The sequence below is a fragment of the Hippocampus zosterae genome, chromosome 8 (assembly GCF_025434085.1).
Source record: "Hippocampus zosterae strain Florida chromosome 8, ASM2543408v3, whole genome shotgun sequence".
In the NCBI taxonomy this organism is placed as follows: Eukaryota; Metazoa; Chordata; class Actinopteri; order Syngnathiformes; family Syngnathidae; genus Hippocampus; species Hippocampus zosterae.
Genome location: NC_067458.1, coordinates 18,938,689 through 18,954,693, shown reverse-complemented (window position 1 = coordinate 18,954,693; position 16,005 = coordinate 18,938,689). Strand labels below are relative to the sequence as shown.

Sequence of the window (16,005 nt, the reverse complement as noted above, 5' to 3'; positions counted from 1 at the left end):
CAACTTTTATTTACCGGTGTTGTTTTTTTGGTGGGTGTTTCCTTAAAAGTCATTCTTTTCGGAGATGTGATATTTCCGCCTGCCGATTCTTAATAGACGAACATTTTTCCTGTGTCTGGTCACCAAACAGTGAGCTGAGTGAGTGATGATGAAACAAATGACACCAGACTCCCGATAGGCAGAATCATCACTGGTGACGAGTCATGGATCTTAGTGGACCAGGAGACCAAATGGCAAAGACTTAAGCCGAAAAGTCCGAAGTTCTCGTGGTCGAAGAGAGCAAGACTTTGGTCATCCAAAGTCAAAGTGATGTTGAACGGTTTCTTCGATGTGTGGGTGACTGGTCCACTGCCAGTTCTCACGACTTGGCCAGAGATTCAACCAATGGGGACGCATTTAGAAGACTCGGACGACATTTAGAATGTTGCGACGATGAAGCTGCACCGACTCCTTCCAGTCATTTGCTTTTCGGGGGCGGGCCACCCAACTGGCTTGAAATTCCATGTTAATAAGACGCATCTGCGCCTGCTTAAATGGATGCATTTCAAGTTAGATGTGTGCCACCTCACCAGATGTCGGACTTGGTATCGAGAAAAAAAACAGATTGCGCGATTTTTGCTTTGTCATTTTCACTCCTCGTTCCAACGGGCGGGCGCTGGACTTTCACGAAAGGGAGCAGCTGTGAGCCGTTTTCTGTGGGGATCGAGTGATACTTTATTACGTTCCGTTTTCTGCGGGGGAGGGGGGGGCAGGAAAGCCAGGATGACTGCCCTGCCAAGTCAAACAGCAGGGTTTATTTGTCGACAAGTTTGCAGAGAGCTGGGGCAACACCCAGAAAATTCCCACCCCCACTCACTGCTCTTATTAAGTGGCGAAACGGGAGGCCGAAGAGCACTGGGGCAAAGAGTACCAATGGGGAGAGGGGGGGGGGGGGGCGCAAACAATTGCAAGGTGCATGCAGAGAGACGGGAAGGATGAGAGCCGAGGCCCAATCGGGGGATATTTGCCATGATTAGACGCTCACCCCCTGCCTCGGAAGGGTTGAAGGAAGACGGAAGAGGAATAAAACACGGCTTTTCTGTGGAAGCTGCCAGCAGCAGGCCTTTGCCACCGGGATTGTCCCCGTGGTAATCCCTGGATTTCCTCCTCGAAGACAGAAGGTCGAGTAGGCACAGCGGTAGAAAGAAGCCCAACAAAAGGAGAACTTGTATTTACGCCGGGTTGTGTTTGCGGGTTGGCATGAAAGAGGGGGGGGGGGGGTGTATAGAACATGGAAGGGGCGGAGGACTCAACGCTCGGCCCGCGCCAGATGGGATGAGTTGAAAGTGCTGCTTACCTTCAAACAAGCGAGTCAAGTCCACATGCTGCAAGGCGCCAAGAGGCCGTAAAAAGTTTCTGGCGAGGTTCCGACGCACGCAGACGTTTAAAGGTTGCCTTGAAAAGCCCCTGACAGCTGACGCGGATCTCCCGGAGAGTCGAAAACTCAAGATCGTCGTGAGGAGCCGCCGATAAAAGCGGATGAGACAACGGCGGAGCTCTCGGGGGGGCCAGACTGTTCGCATGACTTTGATGGGCTCTTGGGTGACACCAGCACTTCCTCTGCTTAATGTATTCAAGGTGCTTCCCCCTCCGGAGTAAAAGATCAGACAACAGCAGGTGTTTAAAGCCCCCTCCATGCCACTGTGAGTTGTACGTGAAGTCATGTGAGATACTGGATAGATGGGATTGGCTACAGGCGCCTTTTAGGGCATCCGCACAGTAGGAAATCGGTATGGTATGCTCGGAAAGACGTGGGACTCTGGGAACCTGACTTCACTGCAGTTTTACGTAGCAAATTTGAGGATTTTGGGCTTGCAAGGCGTATTTGACTCAATGTAAAAAGTGATTTGTTTTCCGTGTGACAGGTGAGATATCAGGGTTAGTTTGAATGAAAGGGAAGGGGTCTCAAGAGATCGCGATCGGGGTGGATGAATAAGTGATCGTCTTAGCTCGATCAATGACTATCATTTGCGATTACAAAAAAAAACCCAATAAACAATCACGTGCAGCTTGTCCTTGACAGCCTGCAGACACTTCGAGAATATCCTGTGAGCAGTGGAGTGTTCGGGCGGCCCGGTAGTCCAGTGGTTAGCACTTCGGCTTCACAGTCCAGAGGTAGAGGGTTCGATTCCAGCTCTGGCCTCCCTGTGTGGAGTTTGCATGTTCTCCCCGGGCCTGTGTGGGTGTTCTCTGGGTGCTCCGGTTTCCTCCCACATTCCAAAAACATGCATGGCAGGTTGATTGTACACTCGAAATTGTCCCTAGGTGTGAGTGTGAGCGCAGACGATTGCTCGTCTCTGCGTGCCCTGAGATTGGCTGGCAACCGGTTCAGGGTGTCCCCAGCCTACTGCCCGAAGACAGCAGGGACAGGCTCCAGCAACCCCCGCGACCCTAGTGAGGATTAAGCGGTTCGGAAAATGGATGGATGGACAGTGGAGTGTTCCCTTGCCCATTCCAGTAACTGACTATAATGTGTGTGTACAGTTTCTACACCATCGATTTGAAATCATTTCCTGTTTCTGTATTACAAAGGGATGGAAATATGGAGAGAAACATCAGATGAATTAATTACCCACTGAAAAAAAAAACATCTGTCAGTTAAATTGATTCTAAAAATAATGTATTAGTGGGCGGCTAATCCATGTGATCTGAATCGGTATCAGCCGATCAGCAGCATAAAACCATGAAACAATTCATATAAAGAAAGAAAGAAATAATTGTATAGATTATAGATCGGCCCGGCGGGGCAAGTGGTTAGCGCGTCAACCTCACAGTGCAGATGTCGTGGGTTCGATCCCGACTCCGGCCTTCCTGTGTGGAGTTTTCATGTTCTCCCCGGCCGGCCCGCGTGGGTTTTCTCCGGGTACTCCGGTTTCCTCCCACATTCCAAAAACATGCATGGCAGGCAGATTGAACACTCTAAATTGTTCTAAGGTGTGAGTGTGAGCGCAGACGGTTGTTCGTCTCTTTGTGCCCTGCGGTTGGCTGGCAACCGGTTCAGGGTGTCCCCCCCCACTCTGCCCGAAGACAGCTGGGATACGTTCCAGTATACCCTTGTCCATCCATCCTCACGAGGGCACACAACAACACTCAAAATCACATTTAGGGACAATTTAGAGCGTACAATCAACCTACCATGCATGTTTTTGGAATGTCGGAGGAAACCGGAGCACCCGGATAAAACCCACGTAGGACCGGGGAGAACATGCAAACTCCACACAGGGAGACCAAAGCCTAGAATCGAACCCTGGACCTCTGGACTGTGAGGCAGTTGTGAGAACCAGTCGTTCACCGTGCTGCCTCCTAATAAAAAAATGTATGAAAATATATTTATCTCATTGACAGTTTTTCAGTCATTTCAACAAAGATGCATTATTTGTACCTCCCGCGCACACCGAATCATCTCAACGTGGTTGGAAAATTACTGGTTGAGTGTGAATGTGCCTTGAACGGTTTGTTTAGTTGATGCCTCTGCGCTGTGGTCATGATGGGAATGTACAATATTTTCACACAAGACGTTTTGGAGCTGCTGGGAACCCGGCATCGATATCTCCTCTTCTCAGGGCTGCCCTGGATGCTATTTCAACTCCTTACCAACCCCCGCCCCCCCCCCCCCCTCCCCCTGCCTTCCACCCGCAGACGGACGCAGCACATCTTCAGGGTCAGGGGTCCGGCGAAGCCTTTTCAAGCCGTGAAACACAAGCGGGCCCTCTGGGGAGGTGAGAGCGGCCAAGGGGAACGCGCCTCCCTGGTTTTCTTTATCGGCGCCTGATTAAATGACGGCGAGATAAAAAAAAAAAAAATGAAGAGAAAAGATTCTCATTGAGCTCGGAGGGTCCCACGGTGGTGTCACCAAAGGAGTCTGAATGTATCCGTGATGATGATAACAATAAGCGACTGCACCCATGTGATTTGGGGCCTCCTGCTTGAAACTGAGAACACATTCCGCTGTCGCGTTGTCACTTTGATACAAAAACAAAGAGGGAAGATCGTCTGTGATCCGTTTCTACTTTTAAGAACATCATCGACAATAAGTAAAAGAATCTGCGCTGTTGCTCAAGTACCGTATTTTCTTCGGATTATATGGCGCACCTTCAATGAATGGCCTCTTTTATTGTTTCAACAAAAAGGCACAGAAACCTCATGGGATCGCATCTACAAATTTCCTTAGAAGTCTTGCTCGTCTCCTTCTTCCTTTGTTTAGTCAGTCGTTAACTATACTTTTTGGGATTATCTTTGTTTCATTATGCCTGCCTCATAAAGTAGCTGTCTGTTCGAGTGTGTGTTGGCGAACGCACATGTCAATTAGCGTCGGGCAGAACCCTTTTCCGTTTTAATTGGTTCCTGCTAATAATCACCACTAGATGGCAGCGGAACACGAACAGGGAAACAACTCAATAGGGAATATAAAGAGACTGTAACACCATATATAAAGCACATCGGATTACAGGGCGCACCTTTTGGGAAAATTGAATGCTTTTAGGTGCGCCTTATAGTGCGTAAAATACGGTACCTATCCAAATGTGTGAATTTGTCCAAAATGTGGACCAAAAATGTCTTTTGATGAGCATCGCACACACGACGTTCAGAAAACGGAGGCTCCAACATCCAATGCGAAAACAAGAAAAGTGAAATAAATAAGCACAAGGCCTCGGTTTGTTTTCTTGCACCTGATTTATATAACAGCCAGCATGCGTGCAAAAACCAGCAACCCAAACTCTCGGCCACTCGGTAATCCTGCAAGATCATCACTTCCATCTGTGCAGCATATGCTCCGCTCTTCAAAAACAAGCCTTTCATCATATTGTACAATTCGGTCACATTTTACTGTCTCTTTTACTCATTTTAAATGCCCTTTCTTGAAGTTTCAAGGAAAGCATCAAGGGGGAGCAGACTTATGTGTACGTGTAAATGCAGAGATAAACGTTCCTTTTTTTAAATTTATTTTTTTAACTTTGACTTAATTTGTGGCCCGGTGGAGTTTGCCACATCCTCGTGTAAATTGGCTAACTTGATCCCGAGCCCGTTGCCAAATATTTTGTATCTTCAAGGTCAATAGTTGGGAATGAATGTACACTTTATTTAATTGATTCTTAAATATTTACGAACCGGGGCTCCACCCATGATTGGATGTATTACTAGACAAAAAAAAAAAAAAAAGAAGAAGAAGAATTGAAATCATTAGTGTGCACTCGACTGTCTCGATTACGTCTTTTAAAGCTTTCATTTGATGAGGAAAACATTTTTGCAAGAAGCTGGTTTGATGAAAGCCAGGCTGGAAAAAAAGATCCTATGTCGTCGATATGACCCATTTCACAACACCAGAAACACAGACTCAGCACATGCGCACACGCATATATACACACACACACACAACCACACACACACAACCACACAAACTACTACCCTCGCCAATGAAGTCCATTATTCAAATAAGTCATTCATGTGTCAATTATTTTGTCAATTCATCAATGAATGAGAAAAAGAAATGTAATTTCCTTCTATCTTTAAAAGCAAAAAATGTAAAAATGTAAATTAATTATGATTCAATTGCTGGTTTGGTCCGCACGACGACAGAAAATCTTTTTTAGTTGACCAAATAACAGGAGTGATTTTTTTTAAAATAAAAACACAAGTAGCTTTTTTTTTTCCTTTCGGCAACTCATGGTAGGGCTTCAGACCATCCTCGCAGGCTGACTCTGGATTTACCGTATCAGTTTCGGTGAGAGGCACAATATTTGCTAATGCTTTTGTACTGGCTCTCATTACAACTGTGCAGCTGTACCTAATGATGTGTCCGGTGGGTTTTCAGTGCGGTTGTGAAAGCAACATGTAATTGTGTAAATTACGGCTTCGGGCTAAATCCGTTGAGCAGCTGTATCAGACCGTGTAGCTACGATGCGATTCGAATCATCTACATTCTCAACGTTGACTTTCTTGGACGGCTCTTGGCCTTCCGCAGCCAACTGAGATTTGAAGTTATGACGAGATGAGTCATTTTGGCGTCATCAAGTCAGTTTTGGTGCAATGTAGAAGTGTGTGAAAGGGCTTCACGTGGGGCCTCCGGTTCCTGGAGGGGCGAGCTCAGCGGCCCTCAACCCGCTTTGACCTGCATGTCAGACCGATTGCATGTGGCATGGCGCTGCGGGAGTCGGTGAGAGGTGGTGGGGAAGGAGGGTGTGTGTGTGTGGGGGGGGGGGGGGGGGTCTTCGATTTGACCTATCATGCAGAGTCTCTGCGCCTAAACGCCGGCTGCATGCAATAAATTCTCTTTAAAGAGGGTTTACTTTTGCTATTAATGTCCGTTGTAGATTTACTACACCCCCGATGACAGTGAGAACCCTTTCAAAGACCTCTCTCCAAACTTTCTCCACCCTACACTAGAAAAGCACTGGTGTGCATTTTGAGATGGACTTTACCTGCAGTTGACATCAAAAGAAATGACATTACAAATTGCTAACGAGATTAGCCTCTTTTGCACAGCAACCTTGGTACGCGATCCACAATTGATTCACCTTTATGTATGACAGAGAACACAGTTACGGCCAAATAGTAATTTTGGACAAATTAACCCAAAGTTTCCTCTTGACAAAGTGCATTAGTAAAAAAAAAAAAAAAACTACTTTCCAATGAGCCATTTTGTGCTTTGCCTCAGTGATAAATAGATCTCTCACTCTCTTTTTCTTTCTTTCTCCCCCCCCAAGATTAAAAAAAGGTATTGTGCAATAAACACTCAACAAAAGATAATTGAAAAAAAAATAATAAAAATAACGCAACCAAATATCCCACAGGGCCATAAAGTACAGCTGATGTAACGTCGGCCGAGCTGATAGAAATACATTTAAAATCAACTCTGAAACCTCATATATGAAATTTTTGCTATAAATAATTGACTTGAATGAGTTCATGCAAAAATTTCATTTCATTCCTTTAATTGAGTATCGTACTATATATAGTTTAAGTTTATAATCTTTTATTTTTCTAGTTTCAGTTTTTCTAATTTCTAATCTATTCATTCATTCATTCGTTCATTCATTCATTCATTCATTCATTCATCTTCCGAGCCGCTTGATCCTCACTAGGGTCGCGGGGGTTGCTGGAGCCTATCCCAACTGTCTTCGGGCAGTAGGCGGGGGACACCCTGAATCGGTTGCCAGCCAATCGCAGGGCACACATAGACGAACAACCATCCGCGCTCACACTCACACTAGGGACAATTTAGAGTGTTCAATCAGCCTGCCACGCATGTTTTTGGAATGTGGGAGAAAACCGGAGCACCCGGAGAAAACCCACGCAGGCCCGGGGAGAACATGCAAACTCCACACAGGGAGGCCAGAGCTGGAATCGAACCCGGCACCTCTGCACTGTGAAGCCGACGTGCTAACCACTGGACTATCGGGCCGCCTAATTTCTAATCTATTTCTAATTAATTAACTAATTATTTAATTAATTAATCTGTTTCTAACGTTAAGCTAGCTAATGTTAGCGTCAGGAACATAACTATGACAATAAAAACAATGCTTCAGATTTCAGCGGTTGACAAAAAAAATAATAATGTTCTTCATCTTTTTGCATGCTACCTCCCCACAGGTGCTATTCGCCTTGAACCAAACGCTGCTGCAACACGAGGGTGTCCGAGCGGGGAGTCTGCAGGGCGCCTACACCACCGAGGACCTCATCACGCATTACAACTGCGGGGACCTCAGCTCCATCATCTTCAACCATGACAACTCGCAGGTCTGCATGCTCGACTCATTCTCACCTATGTTCTGTGGGGCCACTTTGTATCTGACAATGGGAAAAAAACGGGAGCTATGGCGAGTTTGTTTACACGACAAGGCTGTGTTGGAGTATAAAGTATTTTTTATACAGCGCTGTCTAAACACCGATGGCTTAAATTGACATTTCACAACAAAATAAGACTTAGCTTGTCTACATTTGGTAAAAGACATACTGTTGACCGGCTACTGAGGCGGATAACTAGCTAGCATCGTTAGTTTGAAGAGCAAAGTAGCAGCTATCATACTAATGTTATAAGTAAGTAAGTAAGTAAGTACTTTTACTGTTGTCATAAAAGTGGGGAAAAAGTTGTTTTTGTTCGACAAACACTGTGATGATGTGTCACTTTTATATTTTTTTTGTTCACTGTCATCATATTGTTAGCATGTGCCAAGTTAGAGCTGGAGCTGATTTTTGCGTAAGATTGTTGTTTTAGTTAACTCGCTCTGATGTGAAATGGATAAATCATGTCCTCATGTTTCTTTTCAATGCAAAAACAAAAATAACTGCAAAACAATCATGTTGATTCGTCAGAACAGAGCCGGATAATGGCTGTGCTGGTGCCTGGACACCCACACAAACAGTCTGCTGAAAATGTTTGTTTTTTTTTTTGCTTATTTTAAACACAAGCAGAAGCTCACCACACTCAAAAACAACATGAGTATTTTTTTCCCCTTCCAAGGCAACCACGATCTATGTTCGCTCACCACGCATCTCTAATTCAAAATGAATGCAAATGTCATGTCCATCTGTGAAGCATCTTAATGTCAAAATAAACTTTGCTTTCTTTAGTGGGGGATTCTAAACTTGTACGACCGTAACACTGACATATAAGTTATTAATAAAAAACTCAAGGGACATGAATCAGGAAGCCCTTTGCCAAGAAATTGTTGACAATGAACAAAGTAGCTGACAGGCATTTTACAAGACACGATTGTAACTTAGAGCTTTGAAAACATGCAAGCACACAACACAGACAAGATGTTGTCAACAGATCTCGAAAACACTCCCAAACTCACCGTAAATCAGGTTTTACCAGACACATTAAACCCAACACACAATATGTAACCTTAGCTTTACAATTTTTATTCACGCCGGAGACCCGCAGGAAAGTGTGAAAGTCCGAGAAAGAAAAAAAATTAAATCTCTCTGGCCCCTATCGTGTCACTTTTGTAGTCTGCGTCCATTCGTCTTACTAACTCAGTCGGCCCCCAGGAGCTTGGTGCAGTGCTCCTTTCACTTGAGTGGCCCACCGGCGGCCTCCTGCCATTTAAATCAGAGCAATTGGGCCATAATGAAATGACATGTACTGGAGTTTTGCAGCACATGTTAGAGCTATCAGACGCCTGGAGCTCTAAGCATGTGTGTGTGTGTGTGTGTGTGAGAGAGAGAGAGAGAGAGAGAGAGAGAGAAAGAGAGAGAGAGACAGAGCGAGAGAGAGTTCACGTGAAGAACTGCAGGTGAGCGACTGATTGGATCCAAATTGGAGACCTCCAACATAGCCGCTCGTGTTAAAAACAGGTCAGCGATGAATTGTCAAGTAGCTCGTACAGTATTGCACACACTTTGCCCGCACAAATTTTATGTACCGGTACACAGAAAGGTGAGACCTGCAATTGGACACATTTTTTTAAAGTGCTGTATGTACCGTATTGGCCCAAATATAAGACAGTGTTTTTTGCATTGAAATAAGACTGAAAAAGCAGGGGTAGTCTTATATTCGAGGTCTAGACATTATACCCATTCATGACACTAGATGGCTCCAGATATCATTGAAGCGAATGCTGAATTTGACTTCCCAGGCCAAAGTAAACCCTCACCATGAAGAATAAAAATAAAAATAGCAGTACCACGAAGAAGAAAAATTAAAAAATAGCGGTAAGAAGTAAAAGAGAAGAAAATAATAGAAGAGATAATAGAAATTGGAGAAACGTAGTGACAATCTGGAGAAAAGTGGGGCGAAGTTCGGCCAGGTTGACCGGCAGCTGAAGAGAAGTTATGATGTAATTTACATTTCAAAAACCAGAAGCCATTCATTTACGAATGTGATTGCACTTTAGAATTGAATGAGGCAAAATAACATGGTCTTTCTCTCAAATATATTATCAGGGCCGTCTTATATTTGGGCCAAAAAAAGAAACTGGCGGCATTTTCTGCTTTTCTGAATCCACCAGCCCGATTGGGGGTTGAAATGGAAAGCTCCAGCAGTTTACAACGACTTGTGTGAAACAGCAGAGGTGTCAGTGAGCAAAAGCAGTTTAAGAGATGCGCGCGCCTTCCCGGCGTTAGTGTGTCGAACATACAAGACAAAACAACGGCTATTTGTGTCGAGGAAGGTGTGAGCCTCTCCTCTGTTCGGAGGTGGTTTAATATACCGTCGGCGTGAAGTCGGGAAGATGTCGGCTCAAAGATGGACGCGAGCGAGCCGGACGTGCTCACGCGTGGTTCAGTAAATCGCTAACAGTGTCAAACCCAAACACATGAAACACATCTGAAAATGCGTGCATGTCCTTTAAGTGCATTTTCAAAATGCCCGCTTTGAATGCCTCACCCACGAGATACCCTTTTCCCTTTCCTTCCTTTTTCTTCTCAACCAGCTGCCCCACTTCATCAACAGCTCTCTGCCAGCTTACGAGCGCACCACGGCGCAGCAGATCGACAGCTACTTCCGCCAGGAGCTCATCTACAAGCGGAACCAGCGCATGGCTCGCCGCGTATCCGCCCTGCTGCAAAGGAACCCCAACCAGACCTACTTTTTCGCCTTCGGCGCAGGTGAGATGATCGGCATGGAGAAATAATCAACCAACCCCAGAAAGGCGCTTTGGTTTGCTTTCCTTTTAAACAGAATCTCTCTGTCCTAATGTGTGTTGATGTTGAACAGTGTTTAAAACCAGAACGAGAAAAAAAAGGATGATAGCAATAGCAGACAATGGCTCCCAGACTTCTGGTACACACGCGTGCAGTCAGACGTCTAAATTGCAGCTAATTCCAACCTCAGGACTGAAGAAACTGATGTTTGTTTCAATTAGCATTCCTAGCTAATGCTGCTAACATTTCCTGAGTTGTGTTTGTCCTGGGGAATGCGTGTGTGTGCGTTTCATCAACATTTGTGTTTCCACAAGCAGATGGTGAAATGCTTTTGATGGCGCTGTATGGAAAACCGTTTGAGCATTTATTTGATATCCGGCTAATGTCTCTCACTTGTATGGCAATTCAGCGCATGAGCAGAACAACTACGAGCACTTCAAGCATTATTTTGTGACAGTTGTGTGCAGCAGTAGGGCACCTTTGGCATACCGGGAGAACAGCTAGCGGTAAAGCAAAACTACTAAAAAGTGGGCATTTTGGTGCTACTAGATGTTAAATAATGGTCAGTGATGAACATATTCAGACACAAACATCATGTCCACCATTTGACATCATCCATCCATCCATTTTCTGATCTGCTTTATCCTCACAAGGGTTGCGAGGGGGTGGCGGGGGGGTGCTGGAGCCTATCCCAGCTGTGTTCGGGTATTTGGCGGGGAACCTCCGCGCTGACACCAAGGGACAATTTCGAGTGTTCGATTAACATGTCATGTTTGTTTTTGGAGTGTGGGAGGAAACCGGAGTACCCGGAGAAAAGCCACGCAGGCACGGAACATGCAAACGCCACACAGGAAGGCCAATTATTCTTTCCAATGCGCCACTCTTTGTTGAACACGTTCAGAAACATGGAGAAAGGCGCAATGAGGAAATCTGCCATTTTTTTTTTTAATACTAAAGACGGAAATGGCCAGTTGCACATATTTGACACTATTAACCCTTTCATGCACCCGGTAACCTGATCACATGATAAACTGTCACTCAAATGGTTCATCTCCGGCCAGTGTTTACATATTCAAACGATCCCTTTGACAACATCCATCCATCCATTTTTCGAACCGCTTGATCCTCACTAGGGTCGCGGGGGGTGCTGGAGCCTATCCTAGCCATCCTCGGGCAGTAGGCGGGGGACACCCTGAATCAGTTGCCAGCCAATCGCAGGGCACACAGAGACGAACAACCATCCACGCCCACACTCACACCTAGGGACAATTTAGAGTGTTCAATCAGCCTGCCATGCATATTTTTGGAATGTGGGAGGAAACCGGAGCACCCGGAGAAAACCCACGCAGGCCCGGGGAGAACATGCAAACTCCACACAGGGAGGCCGGAGCTGGAATCGAACCCGGTACCTCTGCACTGTGAAGCCGACGTGCTAACCACTGGACTACCGGCCCTTTGACAACATTCCCAGAAAATCACAATGTCCCATCACTGGTGACGGGTCAGCGACTTTTCAAACAGACTCGCCCATGTCGTTCCGGTTACGTGGCGTCCGCGGGCAGCATGTTGATGACCCCTCCCCGCACCCCCGCTCGAGTGATAAGAAATAGGACCCAATAAATGTTTTTAAATGCGTCTTTCTCAGGCCCAAATCAGAACACTTCCTGTCTCGTATTCATTGGCTCATCTCTTTACGTTCCAGCACAAGTCCCCGCCGTTTGTGTTTCTAACTAGCAATGAAGTTTTATCATCCATTTGATACCATGAAAGCACCCATTGACAAACGACATTAGAAGTAGTGAAATCCCGTCTGTTGGTACTTAAGTGACTTTATTGCATGAACCGCAAGACAACTTTGGCGGTTTTGAAGGGGGGAATTAAAAGAAGTGTCGTAAGAATTGAGGGCTTAACCAGACATGCTCAAGAATATAAAACAGCCAGGGTGCACTAAGGTTTCTTCATTTTTATAGTCACCTTGGGTACAGTGTCGGTTCCAACAATGTGGAAATAGTTTTGGGGAAGGCCCTTTACTGTTCCAGCATGACTGTGCCCCGCTGCACATGGACAGTACCAATACTTAGGCCTCATTGCCGTTGGAAATCCATCTTTATCCTGCCTCGGTCTGCACACCTACACCTTCCTGACTGGAAGTGCCTTTGTGTGCTTGAGAAGGCTCTTTCTCGACCGGATACCTCCGCATATTGTACATGCTTTACCAACCGGATGCTTAATCGGATTCTCACCTGTTTTTGGGGGGGAAGGTCGGGGATTGGTCATTTGACGTCTGCAATCTGAGGCCATGGGCACTGTTAGGTCAGTCGAGCAGCAGGTGGCAATACGAGACACACACAAAAAAAAAGTCGTAGTTTTTTTTTTAGGTTTAATTGTCATTCCACAAACAGGATATGAATCAGAATACTGTGTTTAGACTATTGGGGGACATATAAAAAATATATATCTCATGAATTCTTTCAGAATAAATGACAATTTACAGACAATCATAATTTGATGAATTTCAATTCATATTTCGTTTTGGCACTACAGGTAAATACCGCCTTTGTCACATTGAATCATCACGAGTTTGACCGCAAAATACACACACAGGGCTGGCTGTATATGTAAATATGCCAACATTTAATGCTCATCTACGTTCCATACACACACAACTTGATGAGCAACATATGAGCCTACGGGAAGAGAGCTAACTGCAGACTGATTTGAACAGGCCGCGCAAAGGATCGTATTTTTAAAAGAATACCTTTCTGACAGTGTCCATCGCACTCAATTGTGCAGCTGCCGAGCGTCGCTCGTCTCTTGAGGCTGTCGAAGGGTACTACAGGATGTTGTTCTCCCCTTGCAGTTATTGTTCTGGAAAAAAAAAACATTTTAAAAAACATGCGTAGGCGGTGGTTACTCAGCTTGGGCGGCGGCAATTTTAGTTTCCTGCCAAGCCCTCAGACATGATTTGTGTAGCTGTAATTTATTTTTTATTTTTTTTAATAGATTCTTATGTTTTGCAAGTGGGTCGGCCATAATATTTGATAGACTTGTCACTTCGTGTCATCAACAACATTCAGATGGTACTTCTTTACAGTGCTTAATTTACACTTTATCATTAAGTGCTGGTTTACCTCAAGAACAGACGAATCTGAGAACGTATTGAACGGATCAGACAAAACACAAATAATGCATCGAACGGGGGTTGCTTGCACTGTTAATTTTTTAAAAATTAATTTTAAAAAAGCAACCACAGGGGAAAAAAACAATAATCCTGCGATGCCTTGTGGCACAAGTGTCAAAATCAAGGCCCAAGGCCCAGATCCGGCCCGCTATGTCATTTTATGTGGCCCGCCAAAGCAAATCGTGTGTGTCAACCTCCATAATCTTTGCTAAAATCTGTCTAAAATGTCAAATTGTCACATATAAATAAATAATGTTGAGATTTTGCAATCATTTTGTGACCCTGTTTGCACTCACTTGAGCGATAATTGAACAAACTATTGTAGTTGACTGCTTTCAAAACTAGTAATCCATCAATTTATTGTGTTACAAGTAATAACACGATGAGATGATGTCATAACGGCCCTCCAATGGAAGACGTAATTCCAAAGTGGCCCACGACAGAAATGAGTTTAACACCTCTGCCTTATGGTATGAGCGATTTTTTTTTTTGGTGCTATTTGGCGGCTTACACCAAATCATCAGCCGTTTAGCTGAAAGAAAACAATTCTTCCCCCGCCCAAAAAATCTGCTTCAAGCCGGTTTATACAACTGCGTGTGTCAGTTTCATGTCAAACTAAACATAAAACAAAGAGAATTACAATTTGTCGATTTAAAACAACCACACATTGCCTCTGTAAAGTCTGTTTTGTTTGACAACAAACAATGCAAAATGGATGTGCTAGCAATTAGCATGTTACTTTGTTGTTTCTGCCAATGGGAAAAAAAAAAATAATAATCCTTCATAGCAAGTAGCCAAGTAAGAACCGCACAGTGGAAAAGAAGGATTTGATTGCTGGCTTCTCCTTGTCTATGCGCTATTTCCAGTGTCATCATTATTTAATGGTGACCAAGGAAAGGCATGGAAAGACGTGTGAATGTCCTCTCACACCACCAGGGCCAAACAGGAAAGAAGCACACTTTTCACTTTCACTTCCTGCCTTCTTCCTTACGCCGTCTCTCAAGCACTAGCACAAAATTGCGTTTGGATAAGCAGCGTCTTGTTCTTTGTGGCGTGCAGCAGGACCTCGTTTGCCAAGCTCTCAGGCTGCCGCCTTATTGAAAACATCCCGTGGAATTTCCTGACGCGGCCGCAAGCCGAGACGCCGCTCCGCACAGTCGCCGTACGTGTATGCCGGCGAGGCCAGTCATGTGATGCGCGCGCATTGCCTGGAAGAGTTGGCGCTCTCCAAAATAAACATGTAGGTTTGTTTGTTTGAGCCACTTTCATTTCCCTTCCCAAGAGCTGATTTTTGGTGTCAAAACCCTGCCATGCTGACTTACAGGGGGACCATCATGAGGGTGCTTATAAAGGACGGCAATGAGCAATGGATTTGCTAATTCATCATGAGCTGGCTCGGTCCCGTACGCCCATGACCCAGATCTGAATTTTTTTTTTTTTTACTAATTCATTTAATTTTTTTTCTCAAACGCTTTTTGGGACAGCATTTACTACAGTGGACAGCTTATCATGTGATCAGGTTACAGGGTGCATGAAAGGGTTAAAAATCACTGACGGCCATTTCAGAGCATTTTGTGTTCAATGATTACGCTGAGGGGCGGCCCGGTAGTCCAGTGGTTAGCACGTCGGCTTCACAGTGCAGAGGTACCGGGTTCGATTCCAGCTCCGGCCTCCCTGTGTGGAGTTTGCATGTTCTCTCCGAGCCTGCGTGGGTTTTCTCCGGGTGCTCCGGTTTCCTCCCACATTCCAAAAACATGCGTGGCACGCTGATTGAACACTCTAAATTGTCCCTAGGTGTGAGTGTGAGTGCGAATGGTTGTTCGTTTCTGTGTGCCCTGCGATTGGCTGGCAACCGATTCAGGGTGTCCCCCGCCTACTGCCCGAAGACAGCTGGGACAGGCTCCAGCACCCCCCGCGACCCTAGTGAGGATCAAGCGGCTCGGAAGATGAATGAATGAATGAATGATTACACTGACACTGAATCTACCAAAATAAACAATCCTCCATTTCACTCTTCTGCCTTTTTCTGTGCCTTTATAATCAGCTATAGAACCAAGACGGTTTTTAAAAATGTGCTGATCTCATGTGTGTGGGGCGTTGCTTCCATCTACTGGCCGGTGTGCATCACTAAAGTTGTTTGCAAGCTTGCCTGCGTGGGTTTTCTCCAGGGACTGCGGTTTCTTTTCACATTCCAAAAA

At 45.2% G+C, this 16,005-nt stretch overlaps 1 protein-coding gene across 1 annotated transcript in view; it reads left to right on the top strand.

Annotated features, from left to right (window-relative positions):
- The window catches only part of trabd2b (TraB domain containing 2B), a 60,392-nt gene that overhangs the window by 34,501 nt on the left and 9,886 nt on the right, over window positions 1–16,005 (top strand). The window contains exons 3-4 of the mRNA XM_052074793.1: window positions 7,630–7,776; window positions 10,416–10,590. Of these exons, the coding sequence (XP_051930753.1) occupies window positions 7,630–7,776; window positions 10,416–10,590 (322 nt within the window). The remainder of the gene's footprint in view (window positions 1–7,629; window positions 7,777–10,415; window positions 10,591–16,005) is intronic.